Raw genomic sequence first — 11,567 nt, 5'->3', positions numbered from 1 at the left:
TTTTAAATCCCCATAACCCACCTTGGTTACACTAGACAAATGTCTACAAGAAAATTTTGACACGGCGCCAAAATGAAAATACGGAATACTTGTATCTAAGATAAATCACAAATTTTTTATATTGTTTTCATGAAATATCTGAACATTTTTTTTTGTTCATCAAACTGTTGTTTAATTTTTAAATCTTCTATTCATGAATTAACTAACGACCCGCCCCGGCTTCGCACGGTTGCAAAAACTACCAGTGTTCCTCTACTATATTATGCATGTATTATACATATAAACCTTCCTCTTGAAGCACTCTATTTACTAAAGAAAACCGCATCCAAATTCGTTGCGTATTTTTAAAGATCTAAGCATACAGACAGCGGGAAGCGACTTTGTTTTATACTATGTAATGATATAACAATCTTCGACGATTATTTCTATGTGTTGGAACCAACAAAAAACAATATGTAATTAGTATTTAATAAGGTAGCTATTTCAATTTTTTAGATTGTAACTCCATTCCGTCATGTCTATCTCGCTATCTCTTTTATACATTGTTGTCGCTCTCTCTCTCTCTCTCTCTCGGATTTTGGATCGCCAGCAAGGCAGATGTATTTCTTGGTGCGTAAAAAGTAATAAATAGTTAAGTGTGAAAAACCGTCGTTTTGCATTTATAAATCGCCATCAAGTCAGCCGCCCACTACCTACCAGCAAGATCGTCAACATACAGTCCACTCGAAATCTAATATTTCTACACTATGTACGTTAATTTAAAATGAGTAATAAAATTGGTAATTTATTTTTGAAGTAAAACTTCTTTACGCACGCTTGACTTGAGGAGTAAGCTGGTGAATGCGTGACGACAGCGTTACGAAAAGTGTGATCGGGCGAGGCGAACGGAGCAAGAGAGATAGGTGCGAGCACACATTTTCTTTCTTAATTTCTCTTCGAGCCAGTTACGTTTCGTATATCTAAGACACAGTGCAGGCGTATTGCTAAACAAGTTTTACTTTAGTCGTTTGGTTTTTTATTGTCTGTCACACTCGTTTTTTACTGTACGTTACGCGCCGGCAACAATTAGGATAAATAGAAAAATAATAAAAGTACAAAGCGGTCTGATCGCTAAAAAAAACTTCAAGCTCTAACAAAAATAGCGTTTGCACGAATAAACCAGAATTTATTCTTGAGCAAAGCACAGTAATTACGTTGACTAATTCGTGAACATTAATTCTAATTAATGCCTACAAATTGGTAACACTAGATAAGAGTTTGGTTAGAAAGATAAAGTACATTTATTTTTCGCTTTTTCTTCTTGTGTTGGCATTTTTGCGTCTGTTTATCTCGTATCGAATCAGGTCGTGGTGTTCCTGCGCACACTCTCCGAAGTGTACCCGATAAAAAATCCATTTCGAAATTAAAATTCAGCTCGGATAGAATCTAGTCTATATAATTACTCGAAATATTTGCAATGACATTGTATATGACATTCATAGTACTGTAATTATCGTTAAAAGTCAAACTAGAATTAATACAGGAGCTCGTTTAGAAACTACAGTAAAATAAAAATATGTGTTTTTTTTTTTATGAAATTGAATATAGGTTGGAGCGAACGAACTAAAATGACATATTATTATTCTCAATAAACTGTTCATTTTGGGTAGTCAGTTTTATTTGTTAGATTTTATTCATAATTTAGACAAAAAAATCTAAGCTCAGAATATTGTATACAATATTTATAGACTGTACACAATAGATAATAATATTTTAAGACTATAAATAAATGTATTCATGAGTCACCTCCGCAAATATTTGTTGGCTGTAATGTCTTATATGTGACAAGTGGGTATATTTTGCTTTAGTTTTATTTTCCGGTGTACTTCCTGTGACCATGATATTGATAAATATAGCAAGAAACGATTATTTTTTTACAAAAAGAATATTTGGCATTTCAATTAGCTGCACTCATCCTACTTATCATTATAGGATTCTATACTCCTTCACTCATGTAATTTTGTATGTATGATCTATAATCTTGACTGGCCCGTTTGCTCAGTATGCAGTGACCCTCAGTGTGCTTTCTGTTCTAACGGTTGTTCTTTCGATTTCCTTTACTTTAGCGTTACTTTATATTGATATATATTATTTATATGAACACTAGCTTCTGCCTGCGACTTCGTCTGCGTGGAATAGGAACAATTCTGTCATACATGATTTTTGCAAAACTTTTACTGTTTACGCAGGGCACGCAGCGGAATCTCTCAAAGGGAAAAAAAGCCTGATTTTGAAACATTCTTCATTGGTGCTCCGCTCCTATTGGTCTTAGCGTTATGATAATTAGATAAATATATTGAAAGAATTCTTCAAATCGGACCAGTAATTGCTGAGATTAGCGTGTTCAAACAAACCAACAAACAAACTCTTTAGCTTTATCTAATATATAAAATTCTCGTGTCGCGGTGTTTGTAGTTAAACTCCTCCGAAATGGCTTGACCGATTGTCATAAAATTTTGTGTGCATATTGGGTAGATCTGAGAATCGAACATCTATTTTTCATCCTCCTAAGTAATAGGGAGGGGGGACTAAGGGGGTTAATAACATATATGGCAAAACAACGTTTGTGGGGTCAGCTAGTAATATAAAGATTTCATAACAAAAATGTATCTTTAGTTGTCGGCTGTTACCTAAACACATTAAATACCTTCGTAACAGACTAAGAATTATCTAATAATCGAGAAAAGATGAAAATAATATAAGAGTACAAACAAAGAAACTTTTTTCTATCGAAGTAGGTTACAGCATGAAATATACCGCTTAAAATTTGAAGCAGCCCAATTAAAAAGACTGGAGCACCTCGACCTTACTGAAGATCGCAGCTAAATAATAATGCTTTCAAGCAGTGTTGTGTTCCTGTGGTGAGTAAGGTAACCAGAACTCCAGAGGAAGGTCGGGCGTAGGGTTGGCAACGCGTTTGCGATGCTTTTAGTGTTGCAGGCGTCTAGATGCTACGGTAACCGCTTACCATCAAGTAAACCGTACCGTATACCAAGTAACCGTATATAAATTGTGTAAAAAATGCTCTTAAGCTTATGCAATTCTGAAACAAGTCAATTCTAGTATATTTTTGTTATGGTCCATTGTCTGTAACTAGTAAGCGGTTACAATGTCAGTTAACATAATTATGAGAATTAGAGTCCACCTGTTACTGGTTGAAAGCGCCCTATAATCTACAAATCTTTACGGGCAAGGCTATGTAATTGAAGACTCTCGTGTAATTTAATTCGAATCGTTATGTAAAATTTGACTAGTTGACCAAGAACGTAATGATATGTATAAAATAAGGCATTTTGTACATATTATCCTAATTCCCATCATCATTCATCATCATCATCATTCCAGCCTATTGCAGTCCACTGCTGGACATAGGCCTCCACAAGTTCGCGCCAAAAATACGTGAACTCATGTGTGTTGCCCATAGTCACCACGCTGGGCAGGCGGGTTGGTGACCGCAGGGCTGGCTTTGTCGCACCTAAGATGCTGCTGCCCGTCTTCGGCCTGTGTTTCAAAGCCAGCGGTTAGATGATTATCCCGCAATCGGTTGGCTTTTTAAGTTCCTCGGCTTCCTAATTCCCAATATAATCCTTATTACTTATCATGTAGCAGATAAATGTTATATTTTTAACCGACCTCAAAAAAGATGAGGATGTAAATTCGATTTTTTTAATGTACTTAGATGTACCTCTGCGGTTTTAACTTCATGGACCGATTTTGATTATTTTTTTTTAATCAAGAGTTGGTGCTTGTCATGTGGTACCATTTAAAATTAATTGAGATCTGCAAAGTACTTATTTAGTTATTTCTAAGAATGCGTATTTACGTAACTATTTTTTCGCCGACCTATGTTGTATATCATATTTTTTTATTGGATCTACCGATTTTGACGATCATTTTTTAATTGAAAGCTGGTGCTTCTCGTGTTGTCCCATTTTTTTATTGAGATCCGACGTTTTTTCGTTTGCAAGCAATCACGATTATTAAAAATACATTGTTGCATCTTATATACTCAAAATGATATAATTTTTCGTTATCGTCTTCCTGTTTGTACAATGCATACAATTATTTTTATAATGTTTTTGTTATATGAACATAAAAAATGGTACACCTATACCATTATCGTACTTTATTTTCTTCGTCTAAGTTTGTCTGAAAATCGCTATTAAGCGATAAGGGCGCATAGGAATATTATTAAAAAAAATTAAAATATATGCTTAAAACTTGTTTCTAATATTTGTTTCAAAGTATTCCTTTGTGTACCTACAATAAGGCCTTTTGCTTAAATTCTGGATAACACTTAAAACTTTAAAACAATTAACTGGAGAATGTTAATTGCATTATTACTGTTAACATGTTTACAATATCTGACCAAGATGACTCAAAGTTGGGGTCAATAAATGCTTTTGTTGTTTTTCAAGGATGTTACACAATGCGGCCATCACACTTTTTATCATATCCAGACAGCGATCTAGACTGGCTCGCCTACTTGTAATTTACTTAACCGTCATAGTTAAAATAATGTACGTGGTCGCATTTATCTTACGAATATGTGTAAATTTGTTTTTTTATAATATTTTTTTTTTTATTAGATATTCGTTAGGTTTTATTTGTCTTCTAAACAACTTGAAGAATAACTAGCTTTGTCACTTTAAAGGTTTACTAACCGTACCCTAGATATTAAAAAAAAAAAATTTAGAATTATGACGTCAATAATACAATAAAAAAATGTGAGTTTACGTAAATCTTTGTCTTCTAAATAAATATCTATTTCAAAAGTCAGTAATGTAGCATGTTAATGTGAATTACTCAGATTTACCAGTATATATTACTATAGCTGTGCCCCACAGCTACACCCGCGTTGAGTGACCGTACTTAAAATATCATATAGGGCTAACGAAGTCAAATTTTTTTTTTATTCTAGTTTCTGAAATTACGTGTTCAAACAAACAAACTTTTCAGCTTTATAATATTGCGTCATAAAGCACGAAACGAAATTTTAAGATTGCCGTTAAATTTGAATGGACGTCAAATCGTTAATATTATTACTGTTTCTGCAAGTTATTGTTAAACGAACAGAATCGATATAGGTGAGGTATTATACTCATGTTCAAATTTATTACCGAACTTGCGTTTTTATTATTTATTTATTTATTTATTTATTTATTTGGGAAACATACAATATAAAAATCACATACAATTAATTTTCTTACAAAAACACATTAATCACTAAAGTTTCCACTAACAATAATATACAGACATGTCATTTGTCAAAAGTCGTAATTTTAAATCAATTAACATAATATAAATTAAATTAACTATCAAAAAAGACAAAAAATCACTTAGATATAAAAATTTATGTGATTTATAAAAAAAAGTCACAAAAAGAGTCGAGCGTGTCAATTATGTCAAATGAAAGGATTATAATTTAAAAATAAGTCAAAGATTAGAATTAAAATTAAGATTAATACAAAAATTACTGTAATAAATTAAAGGGATACATTATTATATCAAGAAATACATTATAATTTTTTTTTTTAATCAAAGAAATACATTATTATTATTTTTACTTATTACGTCCCTAACGTGCTGCTTAAATGAGGTTAGGGTACAATTAAAAATGTCAATAGAGTTAAATATGTCGTTATAGTTTTTACAGGACCTGAGAACAAAGATGTTTCCAGCATATTTGGTCCTGGTTACAGGGACAGAAAATAACTTTTTTGAACGCGAACTCGTCCGAGGGCATCTCAAATTAATATTTTGTAACAAAAAAGGCGAATCAATATGAGATTTCAGTATCTTATACAAAAAGACTTGGTCTCTCTCTAAGCGCCGATCAAGCAACGATGGGAGGGGTAACGGAGCGGTAACATCATTGCGACTTAAAGCTTTAAAATTAAAGTGCCTTTCAAATTTTCTTTGAATTTTTTCTATAGCTTCAATATAAGTTTTGTATTGAGGGTTCCAGACTGTCGATGCATACTCTAATATTGATCTAACATATGAGTTGTACAATAATAATAGAGTAGATCTATACCTAAAATCTCTACCACATCGAAATACAAAGCCAAGCATTCGGTACGCCTTTGTAGTTATATGCTCGATGTGAGAATTAAAGGATAGTTTGCAGTCAAGAAGAACGCCCAAGTCTCTCACTTCAGATACCCTGTTAAGCATAACATTGTTTAAAAAATAATCATATTTCAAAGACTCAGTCCTTCTAGAAAAAGAGATAATGCTACACTTTTTGGGATTCAGAGTCAGGTGATTGTTTGTACAATAAATACTTAATTCGTTCAGATCGATTTGTAATAATTGACAATCAAGAGATGTTTTAATTTTCTTATATATTTTCATATCATCAGCATATATCAGTAAGTCAGAATATTTGAGGATAGAACCTACGTCATTTATAAATAAATTAAAAAGAAGCGGGCCGAGATGAGAGCCTTGGGGAACACCAGATGTTACTGGCATAAATGTTGAACAAAAACCCTTTACTGTAACGGCCTGACTGCGCTCACTCAAATAAGATTCAAACCATCGCAGAAGGTCACCATGTATACCAATTTCAAGAATCTTCTGAAGAAGTATAGAGTGTGGAATCTTGTCAAATGCCTTAGAATAATCCGTATACACAGCATCAACCTGATAACCCTGATCCAAGGCAACAGATACCTGATGTACAAATTCACAGAGGTTGGTTTCAGTGGATCTTTTGTTTACAAAACCATGCTGCTGATCAATAATAATACGCCGTAAGACAGGGAATATAATGTCATAAATTAATTTCTCAAATAGTTTAGGTATAGTACTTATTTTAGTAATCGGTCTATAATTTTTTATATTATGTCTGTCGCCTGACTTAAAGACAGGAACAACGTAACACTGTTTCCATACAGCAGGCATAACGCCGTCGGTCAAAGATAAATTAAATAAGAATGTCAACGGGAAAGCCAGAGACTTATAACACTTTCTCAAAAATGAAGGTGGGATACCATCAGGTCCACAGCCCTTAGAAATATCGAGTGATTTCAAATATTTTTCTAATACGTCAATCCTGAAAACTATTTTGCCAATGGTATTTGTACCACTTACAGGAGTAATCTGGGATGAAGGACTCTGCCACACTGGGGGCTCAAAAACGGAATGAAAGTAGCTATTAAATAATGAACAAATATTATTACCCTCGCCAGAAGTCTCATCGTCGAAAAACATTGTTTCGGGAAGATCGGAGGAGTACTTTTTCGATTTAATGAACGTCCAAAAATACTTGCTATTGATTTTTATTCTTTTTTCAGCATCGATTATAAATTTATCATAACACTCTCGCATGACTCGCTTTTGACGATCACGCAGAAGGCTAAAAGTGTCATAGTCACATCTACGACCGTAAATCTTCCATTTCTTGTGATACTTTAACTTCTCCTTTATTATTTTTACAAGAGAACGAGAAAACCACGATGGATAGCGAGTATCATGTCGAAAAATTTTGATTGGGACGTGTTTAGAAATAATGTTATTAATCAAATCGTAAAATGTAGCCACCGCGGCATCAACATCCTTACCCTGAAGCAGAATCTGCCATTCCACAGAAGCAATATCATTGTTAATAGCGTCATAGTCAGCATTGTGAAACAATCTTACAACACGCGGAGCAGAATGAAGCACCTGTGGTGAAGACGATTTAAGAATCACATCCAGAGCCGGGTGGTGAGGATCCTCGTCGATCAAAGGCTCCTTACAATGAGCAACTAAACACTCCCTTTTTGAAAAAACGAGATCGAGAATTCGGTTCTTTGTGTTGAATATGTGATTATACTGCCTAAGATCTGTAAAACTAATGAAGCCTTGCAATGCCTGTACTAAATGATCGCCATTTATTGTGGAGTTTGTCATATAGGGTGCATGATCGGCGGAAGTCCATTGTGCTGAAGAAATATTAAAGTCACCCAAGATAAAAAAATCATCATCCGGATTGTTAACAATGACATCGGATACACTCTCAAAGAAATGCAATAAGCTATCAAAGTGTCGAGGACAGTGAGGAAAATAACCACAAAAAATGTGGAGTCTTTCTGATTTGTTTGAAGATTTTAAATCAACACACAATTCGATAGCCTCAGCTGCAGCACCAGGCATTGAAACCGTACTAAACGAATACACCTGCAGCTCTCGACGCAGAGCTATGAGCACACCTCCACCAAGATGATCCCCTCGCGTTTCATAATCTCTGTCACATCTATAAACTGTGTAACGAGAGTCGAAAATTTCCTGATCATAAATACCTGATAAAAGCCATGTTTCAGTTAGACAAACAATGTCATAGTCGACATGCATTATATTACGAAAAAAAGCATTTGTTTTAGTCCGCAAACCACGGACGTTCTGATAATACACTGATAGGTTTTTAGTTTTCATATTTGAACAAAAAATAAAAATATAATTTATACCACATATGTAAAATTATTCTCAAATGATATCGATGATGAAAATTATAACACAAAGAAAGACAAAATCCCACGAATAGTAATAACAGTATAATACCATTTACATTCATAGTATTTACAAAAGAAAAACACGGGTCGCAATAGAGAAAACCATTAAATTGAAAGTAGCGAGAACACCTGGACGAGTCACAATACACAAAATAGACAATATAAAAAGTCAATTCAATTAAACAAAACAAAAGACAACCCAACACAACCGGAATCAAAAACAAAACATATATTAACATTATAAAAAAGGCTCTTACTTGATCTTGTTTAAATCAGATACTCTAGATATATGTATCACAGGTGACGTATCAGAGCGGCGAACATTTATAGTACAATTTTTGACCCATACATATTTATACAGTTTTTCCTTACAAATAGACTTAGCACGCTGCAAAAGGGCCTTATTAGTGCGGGTTAAGTGATCATTAAAGTGAATAAAAGAGTCACCAGAAATATTTATGTCAGTACATTTAAGCCTTAATTTTTTAGTAGACGACAAAAATTCATCCTTCTTCCAGCGTGCCAAAAAACGAACAACAATAGGTTTAATTTTTTTAGAATCATTATTCTTAGGGGCTACACGAGTAACAAAATCAATATCTTGAGATGGATCAAGTGAAAATTCCGCTTTACTAGAAACGTCCCTAAGAATTTGCATTAAGTTCTCTCCTTTCCTCTCTGGAATGCCAAAAATCTCTACATTAGACCGCCGAACCCACTGCTCCCGCTTGTCATTATCCACTTCCGCACTGTCAATGTGATCCTTAATGGAACCAAGTTCAGATTTTATATTGATGCACGATTTCATGTTTTTCTCAAGATCGTCTACACGCTTCACAATTGTCTCATATTGGCTATTGATGAAATTCATGGATTCCCTGATTACAGCGAGCTCATCTCTAACTGGCTTAAGTTCCACTGAAATAGCCTCAGTAATGGCTTCTCGCAGTTCAGATTTAAGCATTGCCATCTCGGAGGCTATTATATCCTTGACAGTATCCAGTAACGTAGGGTTTATCTCATAATTAGCAGACGGTGGAGGAGAATCAGCGCAGGAACCACCTCTGCGAGCATTTACATTTTCTGTGCCGGGCCTGATAGGAGTGTTATCATTTTTCACCAACCTGGGTTGATTAAGCGAACAACCAGGGCAAAGCCAAGAGTGTTTAAACTCCGCACTAAAAGCCTTTTTTCTATCAGAAGGAAATAAGCACGCCACATGATAATTCAATTTACATTGAGTACATTGTAAAGATCCAGTCGTACCCTCAGTCGTTGATTTACAACAAGCGAATTTCATGTTGACGGTATTAGTATATAAGGATATACTTGCTAGTCGTAGTTTATAGTCAAATATTTATTTATTTAATTAGTCTCTTATGGATGTCACACAATTCAAAGTCAAGTTCTTTGTATCAACCTTTGTCTGTCAAAACTTTAAACGTCACGCTACCTTACAGTAATAAGTAATGATATATTTTGTTGTCAAGAATCCATAGAAATAAAAACGCGTCGGCGATGCCTACGATGCTTATACATAATCGCCTACGCATTCAGAGATTTATCGTATCATTACAGAAATTAAGTTAATATGTATTTTTTTTCTATTTTCTAGAAGTAGACAGTGAAATAATAAAAAAAAATATGGGGATCTTGTATAACAATTTACGCTGACATTTCGTAACAACGAGTGACGTTTTACAGCGCTTTAGCGCTAGAATAGCAAACGTCAATTTAGGTTTGGATTTTAGAGTTTTATTATCTATATGTAAAGCAAAAACTTTGCACCTCTTTTTAGGAAATTGCGCGGACGGAGGAGTATAAAATTTCGTACACTTATAGTTTATATAGAGAAGAAGCGCAGAATGCAATTTTTTTTAATTATGCATAAAAATACATTAAATCAATAAAAAAAATTACACTACCATTTATTTTACACACACACACATGTATACTCTTTTGTTTATTATTGGAGAAGTATAATAGTCTTTGACAACAGAACCTTAATAATGTTCAAACTTATAATTTAAATTAATTTAGGTCGCATTTCGACGACTGGGCGACCACTAGTTTTAATTAATTATTCGACTCATTTAATAGAACATTTTAATTTTTAAATATGTCATTCGTTCTCAAGGCCAGTAGCCTACGCTCCAGTCACGTGTCGGAGCGGAGCTGACCTATGCCTTTTTTTAATTTTGTCTTTCAAATGTAAAATGTTTAAAAATAAGTTAATTACGTACTAAAGTGTTTAGGGCGCAAAAACACAACACTAAATCAGTAAAAAAAAAATCTTGTTATAAATGAATCGACAAATATATTTTATAACAATTCCTTGTAATTTATAGAATGAAATCAAATTAAATGAAAATATTTATTTCGCCATAAGGTGATTACACAACTAACTAACATTTTTTTATATACATCTACTTAGGTCGCCAAACAAGCGTACGGCTCACCTGACGGTAAGCGATTACTGTATAGATCTATAGATGCTTGATTTTTATAGAAGCATTGGATCAAGTGGATGTAGGTATCACGGTGAATGGTCAGATTATTAACAATATCCGTTATGCCGATGACACCGTATTACTTGCATTTACAATGGAAGAACTTCAGACCCTCGTAGATAGTGTTGAATCTATCAGTTCAGCTTACGGCCTCAGTATCAACGTGAAGAACACCAAGTATATGACAGTTTGTAAAATACCACCAGCTAACCCCACTCTATTTTGTAATGGAGAATCACTAGAAAAAGTTAGCAAATACAAATATTTAGGATGCTGGTTCGATGATACGAGGGGCCGCAGTCTGGAAATAAGGTGCCGCATAGAAAAACTTTCTTTCATCTTCCACTTCTTGATCTCCTTGATCCAGTAAGGTCGAGGTACTTCTCCAGTCGGGCTGCTCTAAATTCCGACAAGGATATATCCTGTTCTGCTCTAGCTCAGTTAAAACGTCAACAAAAATTTAAATTCATACAAAAAAATCAAAGATAAAAATTATATAGACCTTCAATACGATGACGTC

General features: G+C 34.0%; 2 protein-coding genes across 2 annotated transcripts; both read right to left on the bottom strand.

Moving 5' to 3' along the window:
- Positions 1-4,353: 4,353 nt before the first annotated feature.
- LOC123654902 lies at positions 4,354-8,379 on the bottom strand. The gene is made up of 4 exons (XM_045590759.1): positions 7,138-8,379; positions 6,581-6,774; positions 6,077-6,205; positions 4,354-4,357 (listed from the first exon to the last, which is right to left on the bottom strand). The coding sequence occupies exons 1-4, from the start codon at positions 8,377-8,379 to the stop codon at positions 4,354-4,356; spliced, it is 1,569 nt and encodes a 522-aa protein (XP_045446715.1).
- A 411-nt stretch (positions 8,380-8,790) lies between these two features.
- On the bottom strand, positions 8,791-9,837 carry LOC123654901. Its single transcript, XM_045590758.1, has one exon. The coding sequence runs from the start codon at positions 9,835-9,837 to the stop codon at positions 8,791-8,793; it is 1,047 nt and encodes a 348-aa protein (XP_045446714.1).
- Between the last annotated feature and the right edge of the window lie 1,730 nt (positions 9,838-11,567).

The sequence above is a fragment of the Melitaea cinxia genome, chromosome 7 (assembly GCF_905220565.1).
Source record: "Melitaea cinxia chromosome 7, ilMelCinx1.1, whole genome shotgun sequence".
NCBI lineage: Eukaryota > Metazoa > Arthropoda > Insecta > Lepidoptera > Nymphalidae > Melitaea > Melitaea cinxia.
Note: the sequence above shows the minus strand (reverse complement) of the source record. Positions and strands in the feature narration are given on the sequence as shown.

Excerpts from the sequence above, each read along its gene's own strand:
- LOC123654902 (XM_045590759.1), bottom strand. The coding sequence starts at position 8,379 with ATGCATGTCGACTATGACATTGTTTGTCTAACTGAAACATGGCTTTTA. Across the intron at positions 6,775-7,137 it reads CTTCATCCCAGATTACTCCT|CATGGTTTTGTAAACAAAAG; the intron begins GTAAGTGGTACA and ends ATTGATCAGCAG. Across the intron at positions 6,206-6,580 it reads CATGGTGACCTTCTGCGATG|GGTATCTGAAGTGAGAGACT; the intron begins GTTTGAATCTTA and ends TATGCTTAACAG.
- LOC123654901 (XM_045590758.1), bottom strand. The coding sequence starts at position 9,837 with ATGAAATTCGCTTGTTGTAAATCAACGACTGAGGGTACGACTGGATCT.